General features: G+C 39.2%; 1 protein-coding gene across 5 annotated transcripts in view; it reads right to left on the bottom strand.

The window, feature by feature from the left end:
• Window positions 1-16,245, bottom strand: part of TBC1D8 (TBC1 domain family member 8) — a 77,757-nt gene that overhangs the window by 26,616 nt on the left and 34,896 nt on the right. For 4 of the 5 annotated variants that reach the window (XM_061626844.1, XM_061626840.1, XM_061626843.1 and 1 more), the window contains exons 5-8: window positions 13,832-14,072; window positions 3,028-3,235; window positions 1,921-2,133; window positions 1,047-1,220 (exon numbers count right to left, since the gene is read on the bottom strand). In XM_061626844.1, coding sequence (XP_061482828.1) covers window positions 1,047-1,220; window positions 1,921-2,133; window positions 3,028-3,235; window positions 13,832-14,072 — 836 coding nt within the window. The remainder of the gene's footprint in view (window positions 1-1,046; window positions 1,221-1,920; window positions 2,134-3,027; window positions 3,236-13,831; window positions 14,073-16,245) is intronic. The other variant, XM_061626841.1, reaches the window with a different exon arrangement.

The raw sequence follows: 16,245 nt of genomic DNA, 5'->3' as shown, positions 1-16,245 counted from the left end.
AATATCAAAATCAATACAATTTTATCCTATACAATTGTATGTAAACAATGAAAAGGCAGTTCAGTTCAGAAATGGGGAACCAGTGGCCCTCCAGATGTTGTTGGACTACATCTCCTATCATCCCTTATGACTGGCCCTGCTGATTTGGGGCTGATGGGAGTTGGAGTCCAACAATATTTGGAGGGCCACAAGTTCTCCATCCCTGCCAACCGGCTACATAATGACAAACTAATAGATATCAATATTTAGCTAACAAACCATCACATCTAATCCAATAATAATTACACAACCGCAGAGATGGTTTTATTGTTTTTAGTTTACTGAGTCTGTAATATTTTGTATTTTATTTATTTTACACCACTTTGGTAGCTTTTGGTTATGAAGCAGTTTATAAAAATGTAAATAAATAAATAAAATAAAAATAAATAAATATATCATTATGATAAAATACACCAAATGAAATTCAGAAAATCACACAAAAATCTCTTGGGACTATTTCCTACATTACCTTTTTAAGACACTGTAATGAAAAGCACTCATAATAACTAATTATTAGATTCTCAACATAACCTGTATCTGTTTTGAGTAGGCATAACCACTCCTATAGTACAACTTGCAAAACCATTTCTGTTACTTGATATCAAAATCAAAATTCTGCCGCCCTGGGCTCCTACTGGGAGAAAGGCAGGATATAAATCTAATAAATGCAGAAATGGTCCTGGCTGAGATACAGGATCTGTGGTGTATGTTTGTGTGCCAGACTATATTTGCTCCAGTCTGCAGCATGTCCTGTATAATAAAGGAAATATATACTGTATAGACAGACAAAGAGATGGGCTGAGAAGACTAGATTGTAGAAGACAAGGAAAGAAGTCACTGATGTGAACAGAGTAAGTGTGATGTTTCTATCTTCTCTGAAGAATTTCAGAATTTCACACACAAAAATCTTTAATGTGCAAGGTTCGTATTAACAGCATGTCAGAGAACAAGGCGAGACTGTAAACTCATAGATGTCTCCCAACAACTAAAATCATGGCTTTACATACCATCCTAAAATCCAGGCCATCTGTTCCAGAAGGATGAAAAGCTGAACTCAGTGCCTCTGCATTCAGCAGATGTCTACTATTTCTGTCATTTTCATTGCTCCCATCATTGCTTTGTGAAGCTACAATTCCCAAGTTCCCAAATTCACAATTGGCATTTGTTGAATGAGAGTTCTGCTATACAAGAAAAAAAAGCAGAATAAACAGGACAGCTATTTTGTACAGTGTAGATCCAATAACAAGTAAATAACTAGTAAACCCATTTATCAGCTGACTATATTTTTTCTGTTTTAAGAAGCATCCAGAGCGAAAGGAAAACATGTTAACAAAGGATCCCATGAACTGCCTCTAATCAATGCACAAAATCAATAGGAAGTAAAAGGAATTTAATCCTTCAGTAAAGAAAAGTCTGTCTTGCCATCTCTTAAAAATAAATATTTCAATTATGCACACTGCACTTTTTTCTTCTTTTATACTTAGACAAATTAGGTACAAAGCTAATCCTGTGGTTTCTTGGAGATGAAAGCATATGCTCCTGAACCTAATATAAAGTTACAGCTTTATATTTACATAGCACTATAGGGGGTAAGTGAGCGGATACTACTAGCAAATGTAAAGAGCTCAACCACCAGCTTTTCAGCCTCATATCTTCAAAAGATATCACCCTCTCTTCTCTAGCTGGAAGTACATTAAGAATCAGGATCACCTTCCACCAGCTTCTTCCCTATGAGACCCACATTCCAAATTTCTGTAGCCTTTTTGATGCCACATCTGGAAAGTCAGCATGTTCAAACTATATAATATTTACTTCATCTTTAAAAAAATGTCGCCACCAATATATAGTTTAAAAGATACTAGCGAAATATATTCTACATACAGTTGAAACATTTAACACCATCTCTTTGCTTTTCAAACTATTACAGAGCGCTGGGTTGCTGGCCTTCATTTGTTTCAGTCTCAGAAGCAGATTCTCCACCAGGGTGTCCCTGTCCTTCAACTCAATGAACTGAAAGGCCATCTTGCTTTTTATACTAATAATGATGGGATTGGGAAGAAGGCTAGTGTCCTCCATCTTCTCAATACTAGCCACCTGTTAAAAATAATGTACATAATGTATTTATCTGTATCCAAGGTGTGTCCTAATACCAATGTGTTAACAGCATAAAACAGAAAACATTGTGTAACAGATACAGTAGATGCAGCAAATACATCTTAATGGGTCAGGAAGTGTAGTGGTTAACACTTAAACACCTACGTTTCTCTTCAGGTAGGGTGTGATAACCGTTATTACGACAAACACCAGGGTCTGGATCCAAAGGACTATCAGACTAGTTCCATTGCTCAAGGCAGCCTTAGGAGTAACAGCAAACGTTTCTTGAAACCGAGTAAACTTTGAAAATTAGTTTGATTTTGTATGGAGGTCTGCCACTCAAAAGACAAAAAATCCCACTTGCCTAAGCAGCGCTTTATATGTGCCAGGATCCAAACAAGATTGTTTAACACAAAGTACAAAGGTGCAATCCAGAAGAACTGTCACCCCCTATCTCCATCCTCACAATCTCTGCTTAGAAATCCCACTTCCCACATAAGCATGCACTGACACATTGGCTAAGGAGTGTTAGAAGGTAACTAGTTTGAATTAAGAAGTTCTACAGCATCTTTACATTAACTGGTGGTAAAGTTTGTAGCTATTACATTTTGTCGAGCTGCACTTTCATGATCAATAGTTCTCAGTGGAGAGAAGCCAATTACTTTTTCATGGGCAAACCCTAGGTTGACTGTTAAGTACCACACAACCACTTAATATTACCCGAAGCATATGTGGAACAGGGTGGGTACACAGCTCAGCATAAACAAAAAGATACAACTATCTTTTACTTGAGAGTTGTCACACTCAAGCAACTTTTTAAGCAGCAAAGTGGTTTGTCATAAGAATTACAGATTTTAAAATGAACAGGTAACAGTGAGAGACAGAAAGACTGACCTCTACAAGTGGAATAAGAACATTACAGCAGCCATCTTCTTTGCTAGCAAAACAGATATAGCTATCTGAAGCAAACATCTTTCCAACTGTGTGACAGCGGCTAAAGGGAGTCCACAGGGAACAATCAACAATTTCATGCAACTTTTCCTTCTTTGGTAGTCTGAAGAAGGCTCTGAAGTACTCATTCCGTGCTCTGGACTCAAGATCTCTTTTGAAAGAAAGGACAGAACAAAATGTATTTCAAGGCTGAAACTACAGCAATTTGAGTTGCTTTCTCATTTAACAATCTTTAAAAATAAAACTGTAATAGGCCAGTTCACATATCATGGTAAGCCATAGTCTAACTTTAAACAAATGATGGCTTGCCATGAATGAGCAACCATGCTGATGCACATGGCTCCAATGGTACCACCCTTCTCTTTCCTTGTGTTGCACCAGGAGGAAGCAAATCAGAGCACTGCCCTAGTGTTATATGCGAACCAGCGCTCATGGTTTGTTTCCTCCCGCATCTTTGGTTCCTTTTGTGATTTCCTTGCAGAGAAACACTTAACACTACACCAGTGTTCTGGGAGGAGAGGCACAACGTGATTTGAGCAGCATGCACCAACACACTTGCTCATTCAGGCTAAGCCAATGTTTGCTGAGACTACAGTTTACTGTTACATGAGAACCATGCTATGTGTCCTGAGTAAAAGTGATATATAAAAAACCACTCTGCTACCAAATCTATATATGTATTGGAGCTAAGAGGATAACATCTTTTTAATATAAAAAGCATGTTAGGCACTCTTTACTTATCACATTTGATACAATAGCTTATCAAAAGAACATTTTTTGGCACAAAATTCTAAAATCCACAGTTGGGCATTAGGACCAACCCAAATGTCACAGATTGTGGCAAGCTTTCAAGTTCTCCAGAAATCTTAATCAGGTATAATGTTATACAAAGCGTGGGGGATGATGGTGGTGGGGTGAAATACTAAATTAGGCTAGGTATTGTAGCCACAAGGTCAGCTTGTAGAATCCACTCAGAGATTGCAGGCTACAGATATCAGGTTACACAACTAGGATTCTGGATGGGATAAAGAAACTATGGAAGATCCTGTTTCTGAAATATTAAAGACTGGCTTGTAACCTAGAACTGTCCTACACTTTAAATTAAACACACAGGTTTCTGGATACGTAGAGAGCAGAAGTAAAGAGAAACATGACAGTCTTTAATTTCATAAGACCAGCAATTAAATGGGATGGTGTACCAGGTGGTAATACTGTAAGGTAGGATACAGAACTGGATACGGCTGGCGGGCCAGATCTGAAACTCCCCCATAGGCCATCTTGTCAGGTGGATAGGGCTGCCCACCAGATGACACATATCATCAAGTGATTCAACTTTAAAGAAACAATCAGAAGCGCATTCAGAATCAGAAGATTATTTCTTTCTTCCGTTGCAGCCATGGCTTGAATTCAAGTCACATCAGTGGCTTCAAAGGAAGAATAAGGAGCACAAGCCCAATTCTTCCTTTCTAGCCACTGAAAGAATTTGGCATTTTTTGAATTTGGCACACAGCAACAGAAAAAGTAGCATATTCAAAAAGCACTGAATTCTTTTAGCATCTGGAAAGGAAGAAGCAAATAGTGTATGCTCCTAATTCTTACTTTTCAGCTTGACCCTATAGATTTACCTGTTCTGTGTCTGATGTCATAGATAAGAGCTGATAGATAGGTGGTGTGGTTTGGACCAAACTATGTTGTGGGTCAAATGGGGAAGTCCAGCTGGCCTTATCAGGCCCCCGGGTCAGAGGTTAGGCTTCTGTGCTGAAAATATTATTGATATTTGGCAGAGGAAGGGGAGGAAGGAAAGAAGGATGCTCAATGCTGGACATTTTTGTAATAGGACAAAGTTGGTTTTAATTTGGCTAGGTGAAGGCAACTGAAAATCTGGATGCAGAGGAGAATATGTTCTCTCTCCCTTTCTCTCCCCGCCCCTTGTTTTCAAAAAGACCATCAAGTAGATTATTTCGCTGATAAGATCTGTAAGTGGACCTTTAGTGTAGTAACACCTACCCTTTGGAATTCCCTCCCCTTAAATAGTATAGAGGCACCATCTCTGTTATCTTTTTGGTGCCCACTGAAGACTTTCCTCTTTCAGCAAGGCTTGTAAGTAGAGACCTTATCCCAGTTTAATAATATAATAATAATAATAATATTTAATTTGTGTGTCGCCTATCTGGCAGATAGCCACTCTAGGCGACGTACATTAAAATGGGATAAAATACAATAGTATCAAATGCAGTCACATTAATCTCAATAAATAAAATACTGGACCGTCATCAGTACATTTATAAAAACATTTACATATACAGCATATAATAGATGACAAAATTTGAGTCTGCGTCGGAATTACGTTTTAATATGTTTTTGTTTTAATTTAATTTTTTTTAATATGCTTTAAAAATGTCTTGTTTTAATGATTTTAAAGGTGTTTTGTTTTAATATATTTTAAAGTCTTTTGTTTAAAGAGTGTTTTTGGTGTTTTTGTTTGCTGCCCTGGGCTTCTTCTAGAAGGAAGGGTGGCATATAAATTTAACAAACAAGCAAACAAGCAAACAAACAGCTAATCAGTTAACTTTGGCACTAAGCTCCATATTTAACAAGCTAATGGCACTCAGCATGTCCTTAGCAGATTCTAGCCAGCATATCCCAGGCATTTTAGCATGCGTTTTACATTGTTTTAAATTTTTAAATTGTGTTTTAAATTGTTTTTAAAATATGTGTTTTAAATTGTATATTTGTTTTAATGTTTTTAGTTGCTGTAAACCGCCCAGAGAGCTTTGGCTATGGAGCAGTATACAAGTACAATCAATCAATCAATCAATCAATCAATCTCTGAACTGCAGTCAGTTCAAATGCACCCCATTTCTACCTTTAGCCAGTATTTGAAACATTCTGGGTTGTATCCAACACTACTCACATGGAGCTTCCCCAAAATCTGCTCCAGAAGGTCCCCATGTGACTAAGCAAGTGGACATGCACATACACATATATACTCCCACCCCTCCTTAAAAGCCCTCAACACAAGCTAAATCATTCATAGGCGACCTGATTCTGGGTCAGGGTTTCATACATAGCGAGCAGCTCCCTCACTGCAATCTATTGAAAGTCAGCCCTTATAAGCAACTCAACAGTAGGTATGGGTACCTATGAACATACCGGTTTGTCAGTTAACTTCTACAGTTTTCTTCACAGCACATGATCTCTTTTTGCTTAAAAAAAAGTTCACTTTAAGAAAGAAATGCTTCCCTCTCTGTTCCAGTGAAAGAATGCAAAGCGTGAGCTAAAGAATCTAAGGAGTGCCTTCTGACATCTGTGCTTTATTTGACAGCAGAAATCCATCAGACTCCTCCTGTTCAAGTTGTTTAAGAATTTAGAATGCCTTTTTCATGTGATAAACAACTTAATAAAATGATAGTGTGGCACATACTTTTCTTAGTTATAGAGAGGAAAGTTTTGCAGTCGTTTAAAAATACAGGATAGACTGCATGGTCTTCTTAAGCAAGTTTTTCTGAAACAGGAAGTTTTCATTTTGTTTAAAGATGAACAACTGAAAACTGAATTCAAAGGAAGGCACGGTTGTGTTAACAATCCAAGTTTCCTTACAGAAAAAAATCTGAGAAGGCATGTAATGATCTGTTAGTATGACTAAGCTTTCAATTGGCTCAGCATGAAAATATTTTTCCATTCTCACCAAAACAAGAGAGGAATCAATGAAAACACCTCCAGTTCATTTTGTAGAAATCTCTTTGCCTATGTATATTGGAAGAGAGAATTACTAACCACAGATAATGGTTTTTGAAACGCATGTGCTTGAAAAGGCAATAGATAACACAGCATCCATTGTATACTCTCTATTAAAATGTACATATGCATGTAAAATTCATCCATATAGTACCTTTTTAATTCAGGCCTTTTAACAGCACTGAGCTGATAGAGGCCACACACCTAACAAGGCAAAAGGTACTGATACTGATAAGAAATAACCAAAATGCTTAATATCTATGACTCCCAGTACCATATCTATAGAGCATCCAATGGCCCATATCTTCCAATGTTCTCTTCCTTCCTTGTCAAAATGTAAAAAAATTCTACCTATAAACAGTAGAAGTCATTTAATTTTAAGATATTTTTTTTAAAAAAGCTTTATGTACTGTATTTCCAGAGGGAAGAACTTATTGCCTCTGTCATTAGAGGCAGAAGTACAGCACAAGGGGACAACCCCCTGCCTCCCAATTGCCAAGCTCAGGAAGAGGGCAGGAGCTTGTTGGGCTTCCTAGGCCACTACCTTAGAAAGTGTAGTCCAACATGAACTTTGTTGTTATGTGCCTCCAAGTCTACAACTTATGGAGACCCTATGAATCAGTGACCTCCAACAGCATCTGTCATGAACCACCCTGTTCAGATCTTGTAAGTTCAGGTCTGTGGCTTCCTTTATGGAATCAATCCATTTCTTGTTTGGCCTTCCTCTTTTTCTACTCCCTTCTGTTTTCCCCAGCATTATCTTTTCTAATGAATCATGTCTTCTCATTATGTGCCCAAAGTATGATAACCTCAGTTTCATCATTTTAGCTTCTAGTGATAGTTCTGGTTTAATTTGTTCTAACACCCAATTATTGGTCTTTTTTGCAGTCCATGGTATCAGCAAGGCTCTTCTCCAACACCGCATTTGAAATGAGTTGATTTTTCCCTTATCCGCTTTTTTCACTGTCCAACTTTCACATCCATACATAGAGATCGGAAATACCATGGTCTGAATGATCCTGACTTTAGTGTTCAGTGATACATCTTTACATTTGAGGACCTTTTCTAGTTCTCTCATAGCTGCCCTCCCCAGTCCTAGCCTTCTTCTGATTTCTTGACTATTGTCTCCATTTTGGTTAATGACTGTGCCAAGGTATTGATAATCCTTGACAAGTTCAATGTTCTCATTGTCAACCGTAAAGTTACATAAATCTTCTGTTGTCATTACTTTAGTATTTTTTGACATTCAGCTGCAGTCCTGCTTTTGTGCTTTCCTCTTGAACTTTCATCAACATTCGTTTAAAATCATTACTAGTTTCTGCTAGTAGTATGGTATCGTCTGCATATCTTAATTATTGATATTTGTCCCTCCAGTTTTCACACCTCCTTCATCTTGGTCCAATCCTGCTTTCCGTATGATATGTTCTGTGTATAGATTAAATAAATATGGTGATAAAATACACCCCTGTCTCACACCCTTTCCGATGGGGAACCAATTGGTTTCTCCATATTCTGTCCTTACAGCAGCCTCTTGTCCAGAGTATAGGTTGTGCATCAGGACAATCAGATGCTGTGGCACCCCCATTTCTTTTAAAGCATTCCATAGTTTTTCATGATCTACATAGTCAAAGGCTTTGCTGTAATCTATAAAGCACAGGGTGATTTTCCTCTGAAATTCCTTGCTCCTTTCCATTATCCAACGTATGTTTGGAATATGATCTCTGCTGCCTCTTCCCTTTCTAAATCCAGCTTGGACGTCTGGCATTTCTCGCTCCATATATAGTAAGAGCCTTTGTTGTAGGATCTTGAGCATGACTTTACTTGCATGGGATATTAAGGCAATAGTTCGATAATTACTGCATTCCCTGGGATCCCCTTTCTTTGGAATTGGGATGTATATGGAATGCTTCCAGTCTGTGGGCCATTGTTTAGTTTTCCATATTTCTTGACAGATTTTTGTCAACATTTGGACAGATTCAGTCTCAGTAGCTTGTAGCAACTCTATTGGTATGCAGTCTATTCCTGGTGATTTGTTTCTTCCAAGTATTTTAAGACCAGCTTTCACCTCGCATTCTAAAATTTCTGGTTCTTCATCATACGGTTCCTCCATGAATGAATGTGCCATCCTGGCATCTCTTTTATAGAGTTCTTCAGTGTATTGCTTCCATCTTCCTTTTATTTCATCTCGGTCAGTCAGTGTGTTCCCCTGTTGATTATTCAACATCCCTACACTTGGTTTAAATTTCCCTTTCATTTCTCTAATCTTTTGGAAGAGGGCTCTTGTTCTACCCTTTTTGTTGTCCTCTTCTATTTCTATACAGTAACTATTGTAATAGTTCTTTGTCCCTACATACTAGTCGCTCTATTGTTGCATTTAGGGTTCTGACTGTGTTTCTATCTCCTTTTGCTTTTGCTTTCCTTCTCTCTTTAACCATTTTAAGAGTTTCTTCAGTCATCCATTGAGGTCTTTCTCTCTTTTTAACTAGAGCTATTGTCTTTTTGCATTCTTCCCTGATAACGTCTCTGATGTCTCTGGTTCTCTGTCAACTAAGTTTAAAGCCTCAAACCTGTTCCTTATTTGATCTTTATATTCTTCTGGGATGTTATTTAAATTGTATTTTGGCATTAAGATTGCTTTGTTCTTCTTCTTTAGCTTTACTCTGATTTTCGATATGACCAGTTCATGATCTGTACCGCAGTCTGCTCCTGGTCTTGTTTTCGCAGAAAGTATGGAACTTCTCCATCTTCTGCTACCAATTATATAATCAATTTGATTCCTATATTGACCATTTGGTGATGTCCACGTGTACAGTCGTCTTTTTGGTTGCTCAAAAAATGTGTTGGCAAGAAACAAATTATTGGCTTCACAGAATTCAATAAGTCTTTCTCCTGCTTCATTTCTGTCTCCTAGGCCCCATTTCCCCACAATTCCTAATTCTTCTCTGTTCCCTACTTTTGCATTCCAATCCCCCATGATTATCAGCACATCTTGTTTGGGTGTGTGATCAATTTCTTCCTGTACTTCTGCGTAAAATCTCTCCAATTCCTCTTCTGCATTTGCTGTCGCATAGACTTGGATGATGGTTATGCTGATAGTTTTCCCGTTTAATCTCATTGATATCACTCGCTCAGACCTTGCATTGTAGCTCCTAATTGCTCTTGCTACATCACTTCTCACTATTAAAGCAACCCATTTCTTCTTAATTTCTCATTTCCTGCATAAAATATTTTGTAGTTGCCTGATTGAAAATGTCCCATTCCCATCCATTTTAGTTCGCTCACACCAAGTATTCTAATGTTGATGTGTTCCATTTCTTGCTTGACAATTTTGAACTTTCCCTGGTTCATGCTTCTCACATTCCATGTTCCTATTGTGTGCATCGTACAACTCCGGACTCTCCTTTCGCATCTGTGCGCATCAGCCTCTGGGCTTCCGTTCGGCTTTGACCCAGCTGCATCATTAGTCACAGCACTACTCATGCTCGTCCTTCGTAACTTGGTGAGTGCCTTCTGACCTGGGGGTCTCATCTTCCAGCACTATCTCATGTTGCATTTTGGATACTCTGTTCATAGGGTTTTCGTGGTAAGAGATATTCAGAGGTGGTTTACCATTGCCTTCCTCTGAGTTTGGATGCATCTTAGTCTGGTGTTTCAGCTTTGACCATTCCGCCTTGGGTGCCCCTGCTAGGAGTCTAGCCTCTTGGTCTAGACTCCTGTCGGCATTGCTCTTAGCTTCTTCAACACTCTCAAACCCCCTCACCACGTTAAGGTGTGCATCCTAGAGGGGGCAACATGAACTAGTCCTAGGCTATTCCCAATCTCGGGGCTGGGATATTTCTTTGAGGGGGGGTAATTCCAGCATTGATGCAGCATTCAATTTCAGAAACACAATGAGTCTCAGATCTCTCAGAGTCTAGGGCTATCTCTCTGCTTGCACTGAGCCTTTAAGGTGCTCAGAGCACTTAAAAAGGATCTTTCACCTTGCTCTCCAGGTCGAAGTTCACTCTCACTAGAGGTGGGAGGGATGCTGAATGTGGCAACCACACTTGTGGACCCGTTTTTAGGTGGAGGTTTTACCTAAAGTAAGGGAAGTAAATAAAATCTATGGTGCCACTTTAGAACAAATTTATCTTAAAGAAGTAGATTGCAAATGTATTATCCATATTGTTGCATAACTTCTTAAGTAGTATAGTCTTTCAGAATACTGTTTCTTCAGAGCTGGTTTAAATTGTTTTGCACCTACATTTCCAGTACATAATGGGTTGTATCCAACAAAGTAATCCTGTTTGTGCAAGGACTTTCCCTCCCTCTCCTTGCCCCCCACATCTGCTCTGAAGGGTTGGGGGAACCCCCAGAACAGATGTGGGGTCACACTGGAGGAGGAGAGGGAGGGAAAGTTCCGTTGAGCAAGCGGAAATCCTTGAGAAAATGGAACGACTTTGTTGGATACAACCCAGATGGATATAGGACAACTGTGGCTGGCTTGGATCCTAACTAATAGAATCAAACTTTCCCACCTCCCTCTTCCTACTTCAGCCCCACAAAAGCAAACCCTGAGGGCAATGGGAACTTCCAGAATAGCAGGGAATGAGGAGTAAGGGGCTTCAATGGGAAGGAGAAATCAGCAAAAGTCAGGGATGTCTTCTTGCAGAAGCGGAAGTGCCTTCCACACACACAAGGAGTGGACACCTTTGTAGCTAAGGCACTGTTTTTAGAGACTTCAGTTTGTCCAAAATGGTAATGGATATGACCAGCACCATTATAAGGAATGTGTTTACTTTTGTATTTTAGCACTTTTAAAAAATAAAAGCTAGCAGAGCTAGAAATGTGTTGGGCCAGCACATATGAGTAATCCTTTATAGCACCTTTACCTAGTAATCCTTTACTTAATTCCATAATTCTTTATCCACTTTGTAAATGGATCAAATCTTTGTTAAATCTAGACTTCAGAGGAAGAAATTAATTTGAAAGCCTTTCAAGTACCGCCCCATATGGTAGCTGTAAAAAAAGAAGATGAGGTGGTCTGCAAAGAGCAGCCAAAGTGGGATAATGAGAGTTAGGACTGAAATGTTTAAGAACCCCAGGTATCTCACATAAATAGTGTACTATACAAAGAACTCAAATGATTAAGATTGTATTTTGTTTAATACAATATAAACAAATGCTTTAAATTTGCACAACACTTTTCATTTATTCCTAATACAGAATTTCAGGGGAGATAAACAGACTTTGGAGAAAGAAAGCCAAGCTCTGTTCCCAAACCATTGTCTTCAATACACAATTCGTTGGAGTGTGGTTGCCTATTACACAATATGCTGCTTGTTAACATTCCACTAAATTAAACACACTATAAAAATCCAGGGAAGATTATAAGAAAGTAACTGCTCAGCCATGCAACTCAAACCAGAAAATTTTCATTACTGGTTGAAATATCACGTATGTAGCAAAGAACTTGCTGCCAACTGCAAAATATAACACACCAGGGTTTCACGCTTTCCGTATTCTAACCAAAGCAGTCACACAAAGCCCATTAAAATAGCAGGACATTTTAAAAAGGCTCATATTAAGAAGATCTTGTGTCTGTTGAAAGCATTTCAGGCCATTTATAATAAACAGCTTTTGTGCTTACATCATACTTCAATATTTGCTTTTGGGAATGAATGTCTGTTAATTCTTTTGTACTTCACTGCCTGAGCATCACCCTTTAACCAAGGGGCAGGAAACCTGTGGCCCTCCAGATGTTACTGTACAACATCTTTTCAACAGCAAGTAAGCACCATGTGATACTATCCTGTGATATAAATGCAGCATAACAGGATGGCTCTGCCACCCCACCTCTCTACTGGAAGAAGCCAGCATAGCTTAGTAAAACTGTCGGTTTGCACTGCAGCAGCTCAGTCAGTCTCTTGGCCACTTTCTCATCTACTAGGAAAACAACCTAAACTTATTTTTTGCTTCAAGACTTAATTCCTCTGACTTTTCAACACTTGAAATGAATAAGGAAGAGGAGTGGCAAATTCAAAAAATAAAAATAATTAAAAGCAGAAAAGACAGACACACATACACACCTCTTCCCCTGCAAACCCATGCACAACCCTTCCACACTGTTCCAAAGGGTCACCACACATTCCAAAGCAAATTTTGGGAGACATCTGAGTTTGCAGGGGGAAGGAGGAGTTGCTACAAATTGCCTCCTCCCCCTTCTGCCCCTCAGAGCGTCCAATTAGCAGACTTCTGCTAAAGACAAGCCTGTATCCGATGCAATGTGTGTGTTAAAAAATCTGGAAAATTCATCAGCAAGGCAAGATATTACACAACAAAAGGGGGAAATGATTTTGCTTCAAAAATAATGTAAAGTGTGAAGTTGTATAACAAGGAATTATAGATCTCGTGCAAATTAAGACTCCCTTTTAATCCACTAATGCAGGGGTGAGGAACCTCAGCACGAGAGGCTGAATGCATCCCTCTAGGCCTTTCTATCCAGCCCTCTGGATTCTCTACAGACCACAACCCTCCTCTGCACCTTTCTTAAGTGCTGTTTCCTGATGGAATGGGTCCTTGAATTGTGACAATCTCTCTCTACTGAAGTGTGTGTGTGTGCGCGTGCAGGTGCACCCACACTTGTGTAGAAATCTCTTACTTTTGTGTGGCTGGAATGCAGCTCACTGTATAACGGTAAGAGTCTCAACCTTTGCTTCATCCACCTCTGGCCCCACCCACCACTGGCATGTGGCCCCCGGAAGATTGCCTACAATGGAGTGAGGCCCTTGGGCTGACAAAAGTTTTCTGTCCCTGCATTAAAGTAAAATCCTGACTGACTTTGAATGACAAGCACAAGAGTCACACAACTTACTTGATGAAAGTTTTTTTTATATTTTGTTCCCCGCCCATTCCTAGATATATTTGGCCTTTATCAAACTTCATGAAACTAATGAAACAAAGGTAGTGTGGTAACTACTTAATGCGAAACCATTTCAATTTTTTTTAAAAATGCAATTTCACTATTTACCTCTTGGTGATCAGAGTAGGATCTTGCAGACCTGGCTCCAGTTCAAAGATCTCATTATCTAGTAGCCTGCGGAGAGTTACATCTGCCAACTGTTCCATTATCCTGAATGCCTCATCGATATTAAGGAACATAGAGAAATCACGTTCTTTTCTTTGAGTGGTGATACGGATAATGTCAGTCATAAGGATATTGGAGGTTCTTTCCAACTTCTGGACATCAACCCAGGGAATGACAAGTTTTACTGACATCATGGAAAGACAAAAAGATCTAATGAAGTAAACAGCAGATTCCAGAATTTCCGTCTCACACACAAACACACACGCAGTTTCTCTGCATGTTTACTTGGACATAAATCCTGCTGAATTCTGCAGACTTAGTCCCAGTTAAGTGTGTATAAGATTGCAGCAACAGTGGTACAAAGAAAGCCAAAATGTGTGTTGTGTATTTTGTGTTCGCTGTACTTTACTCCAACGGTCTGTAAAACAATGTTACTCCAAGTAAGCCATACGCAAATAGTGATTAATATGCAGCCCCTGAAGGCAGAGTTTGAAATAACATTTTACAATGAATTTAAAAAGTAAAACAGCCATGGATCATGCCCTTAGGCGCTGGCAGAATGGTGGTGCAATGTAGAAAAATTCATTCTGCTTCTGGGGAACCCATAATAAGGACAGGCTTAGAATGTAAATGACTACCTGTTCTGGTGATTGACAAGAGAACAAATTATCAAAGAACTAAAGTATCTACGAGGCCTGACTGTACTTCTATCAACAACTACTGATGTATTGATTTTTCACCAGCAGATTTAATGAAGAAAGCCAAACAGCAATGCAAAACACATGATTTCCTAATGTCACAAGGCCTGAGCTATCACACTAAGTAATATTCTTCAGCTTAACTAAGATAATGAATCCTTTGTGGCAGGTCGGTGCAAAGTTGTCATAAGATAAAACTAGAGTCATCATGTCTATCATACAAATTTTGCTACAGTAGCAGCACAGTTTTTAAAACATATGCAGTATTGTTTCACACTTTCACAACTAAATGAACTTGATAAATGCAGTTTTGAACAAGAAAATGGTGAGCTCTTCTCAGCTCCTCAGATACACCCAGAAATTATATGTTCTTTTAATCTCAGGCTTGGAAAAGAATCCCAACCCCTTACCACCAGTCCTAGTCTGCCAGTCCTACACCCAAAGCATCCCCTTTACTTACTGGTCCAGCAGTGACAAGCACAGAGGTGATGCATGGAGAGAATTTTGCCTTCCTCCCCTGCCGATCTTCCTTCCATCTGCAATGGCAGTAGCCCTTTGAAGGACTACAAGTCCCAAGGGTGACCATGCCAGGGCAACAGAGAGGGCAGAGGGGAAGCTCAGACCTCCCTCATTCCGTTGCACCATGCTGCCTGCATCACTAAGTGAAAGGTAAAGTAAGAGGAGAATGGGTTTTGCAGGGTGAAGGCAGAGAGGATGTTTTGGCAACAAACAGGGCTGGTGGGGAGGGAAGCCAGAAATTGTTTTTTGACTTTGATTCTAATTCAAACTGGAGAAGAATTTACGGGGTTGAAAAGCTTGCCTCTCTTTCGTGGTTGACTTTTACAAGCCCCAAAATAAAAGGGCTTCTTGGAGCCCCAACTTGGAGAAGTCACAAAGATCTCTGTTTTGACACGCAAATTAGAGTGTTTTCTCCCTGTTCCCATACCTTCTTAAGTTACTCTACTGAGAAGGAGAAATTACAGCTTATCATGCACAAAACTGATTTCTCCGGTAATTCTTTTAATATATTTTGACAAGAACAACTGCAAAACATATAAATATATTTGGATTTCTAGTTTGCCCACCATTAGACTTTAAATACAGGCCAACAAAGACATATTAAGAACATATGTTTAATGCTTCTAACCATGAATTGTAACCAAGGTTTGTTCTTGGTTTACATATTGTGGTTGTTTGGAGCAAGACAAACTACAAGCCTACACATGACACACTGAGCTAAACCACAGCTTAGCTCATAGCAGTGCAGCAGCAGCAGGACCAATCAAGCGAAGCAGCACTCTTCTCTGGGAACCCACATACTTACGTGTTCATGCTAAACCATGGTTTGGCTTCATGTTAAATGCAAACGGAGCCTTAGTTTAGAACAGGGATTCCCAAACTGTGGCCCATGGACCACCAGTGGTCTGCAAGCTTCATTTACATTCAATGTTCCACATTAAATATTCATACTGACTTTAATTGTATCTCATCGGTTCTTTTATTTCTTATATTGTATTTTATTGTATTACAATTTGAATTCTATGGAATGCAAATTGAGAGCCAGTGTAGCATAGTGGTTAGAGTGTTGAACCATGACCTGGAAGACCAGAGTTCAAATTGCCACTCAGCCATTAAGCTCACTGGGTGACCTTGGCCCAG

Source organism: Rhineura floridana, chromosome 5 (genome assembly GCF_030035675.1).
Source record: "Rhineura floridana isolate rRhiFlo1 chromosome 5, rRhiFlo1.hap2, whole genome shotgun sequence".
NCBI lineage: Eukaryota > Metazoa > Chordata > Lepidosauria > Squamata > Rhineuridae > Rhineura > Rhineura floridana.
This window is presented reverse-complemented; position numbering and strand designations above follow the sequence as displayed.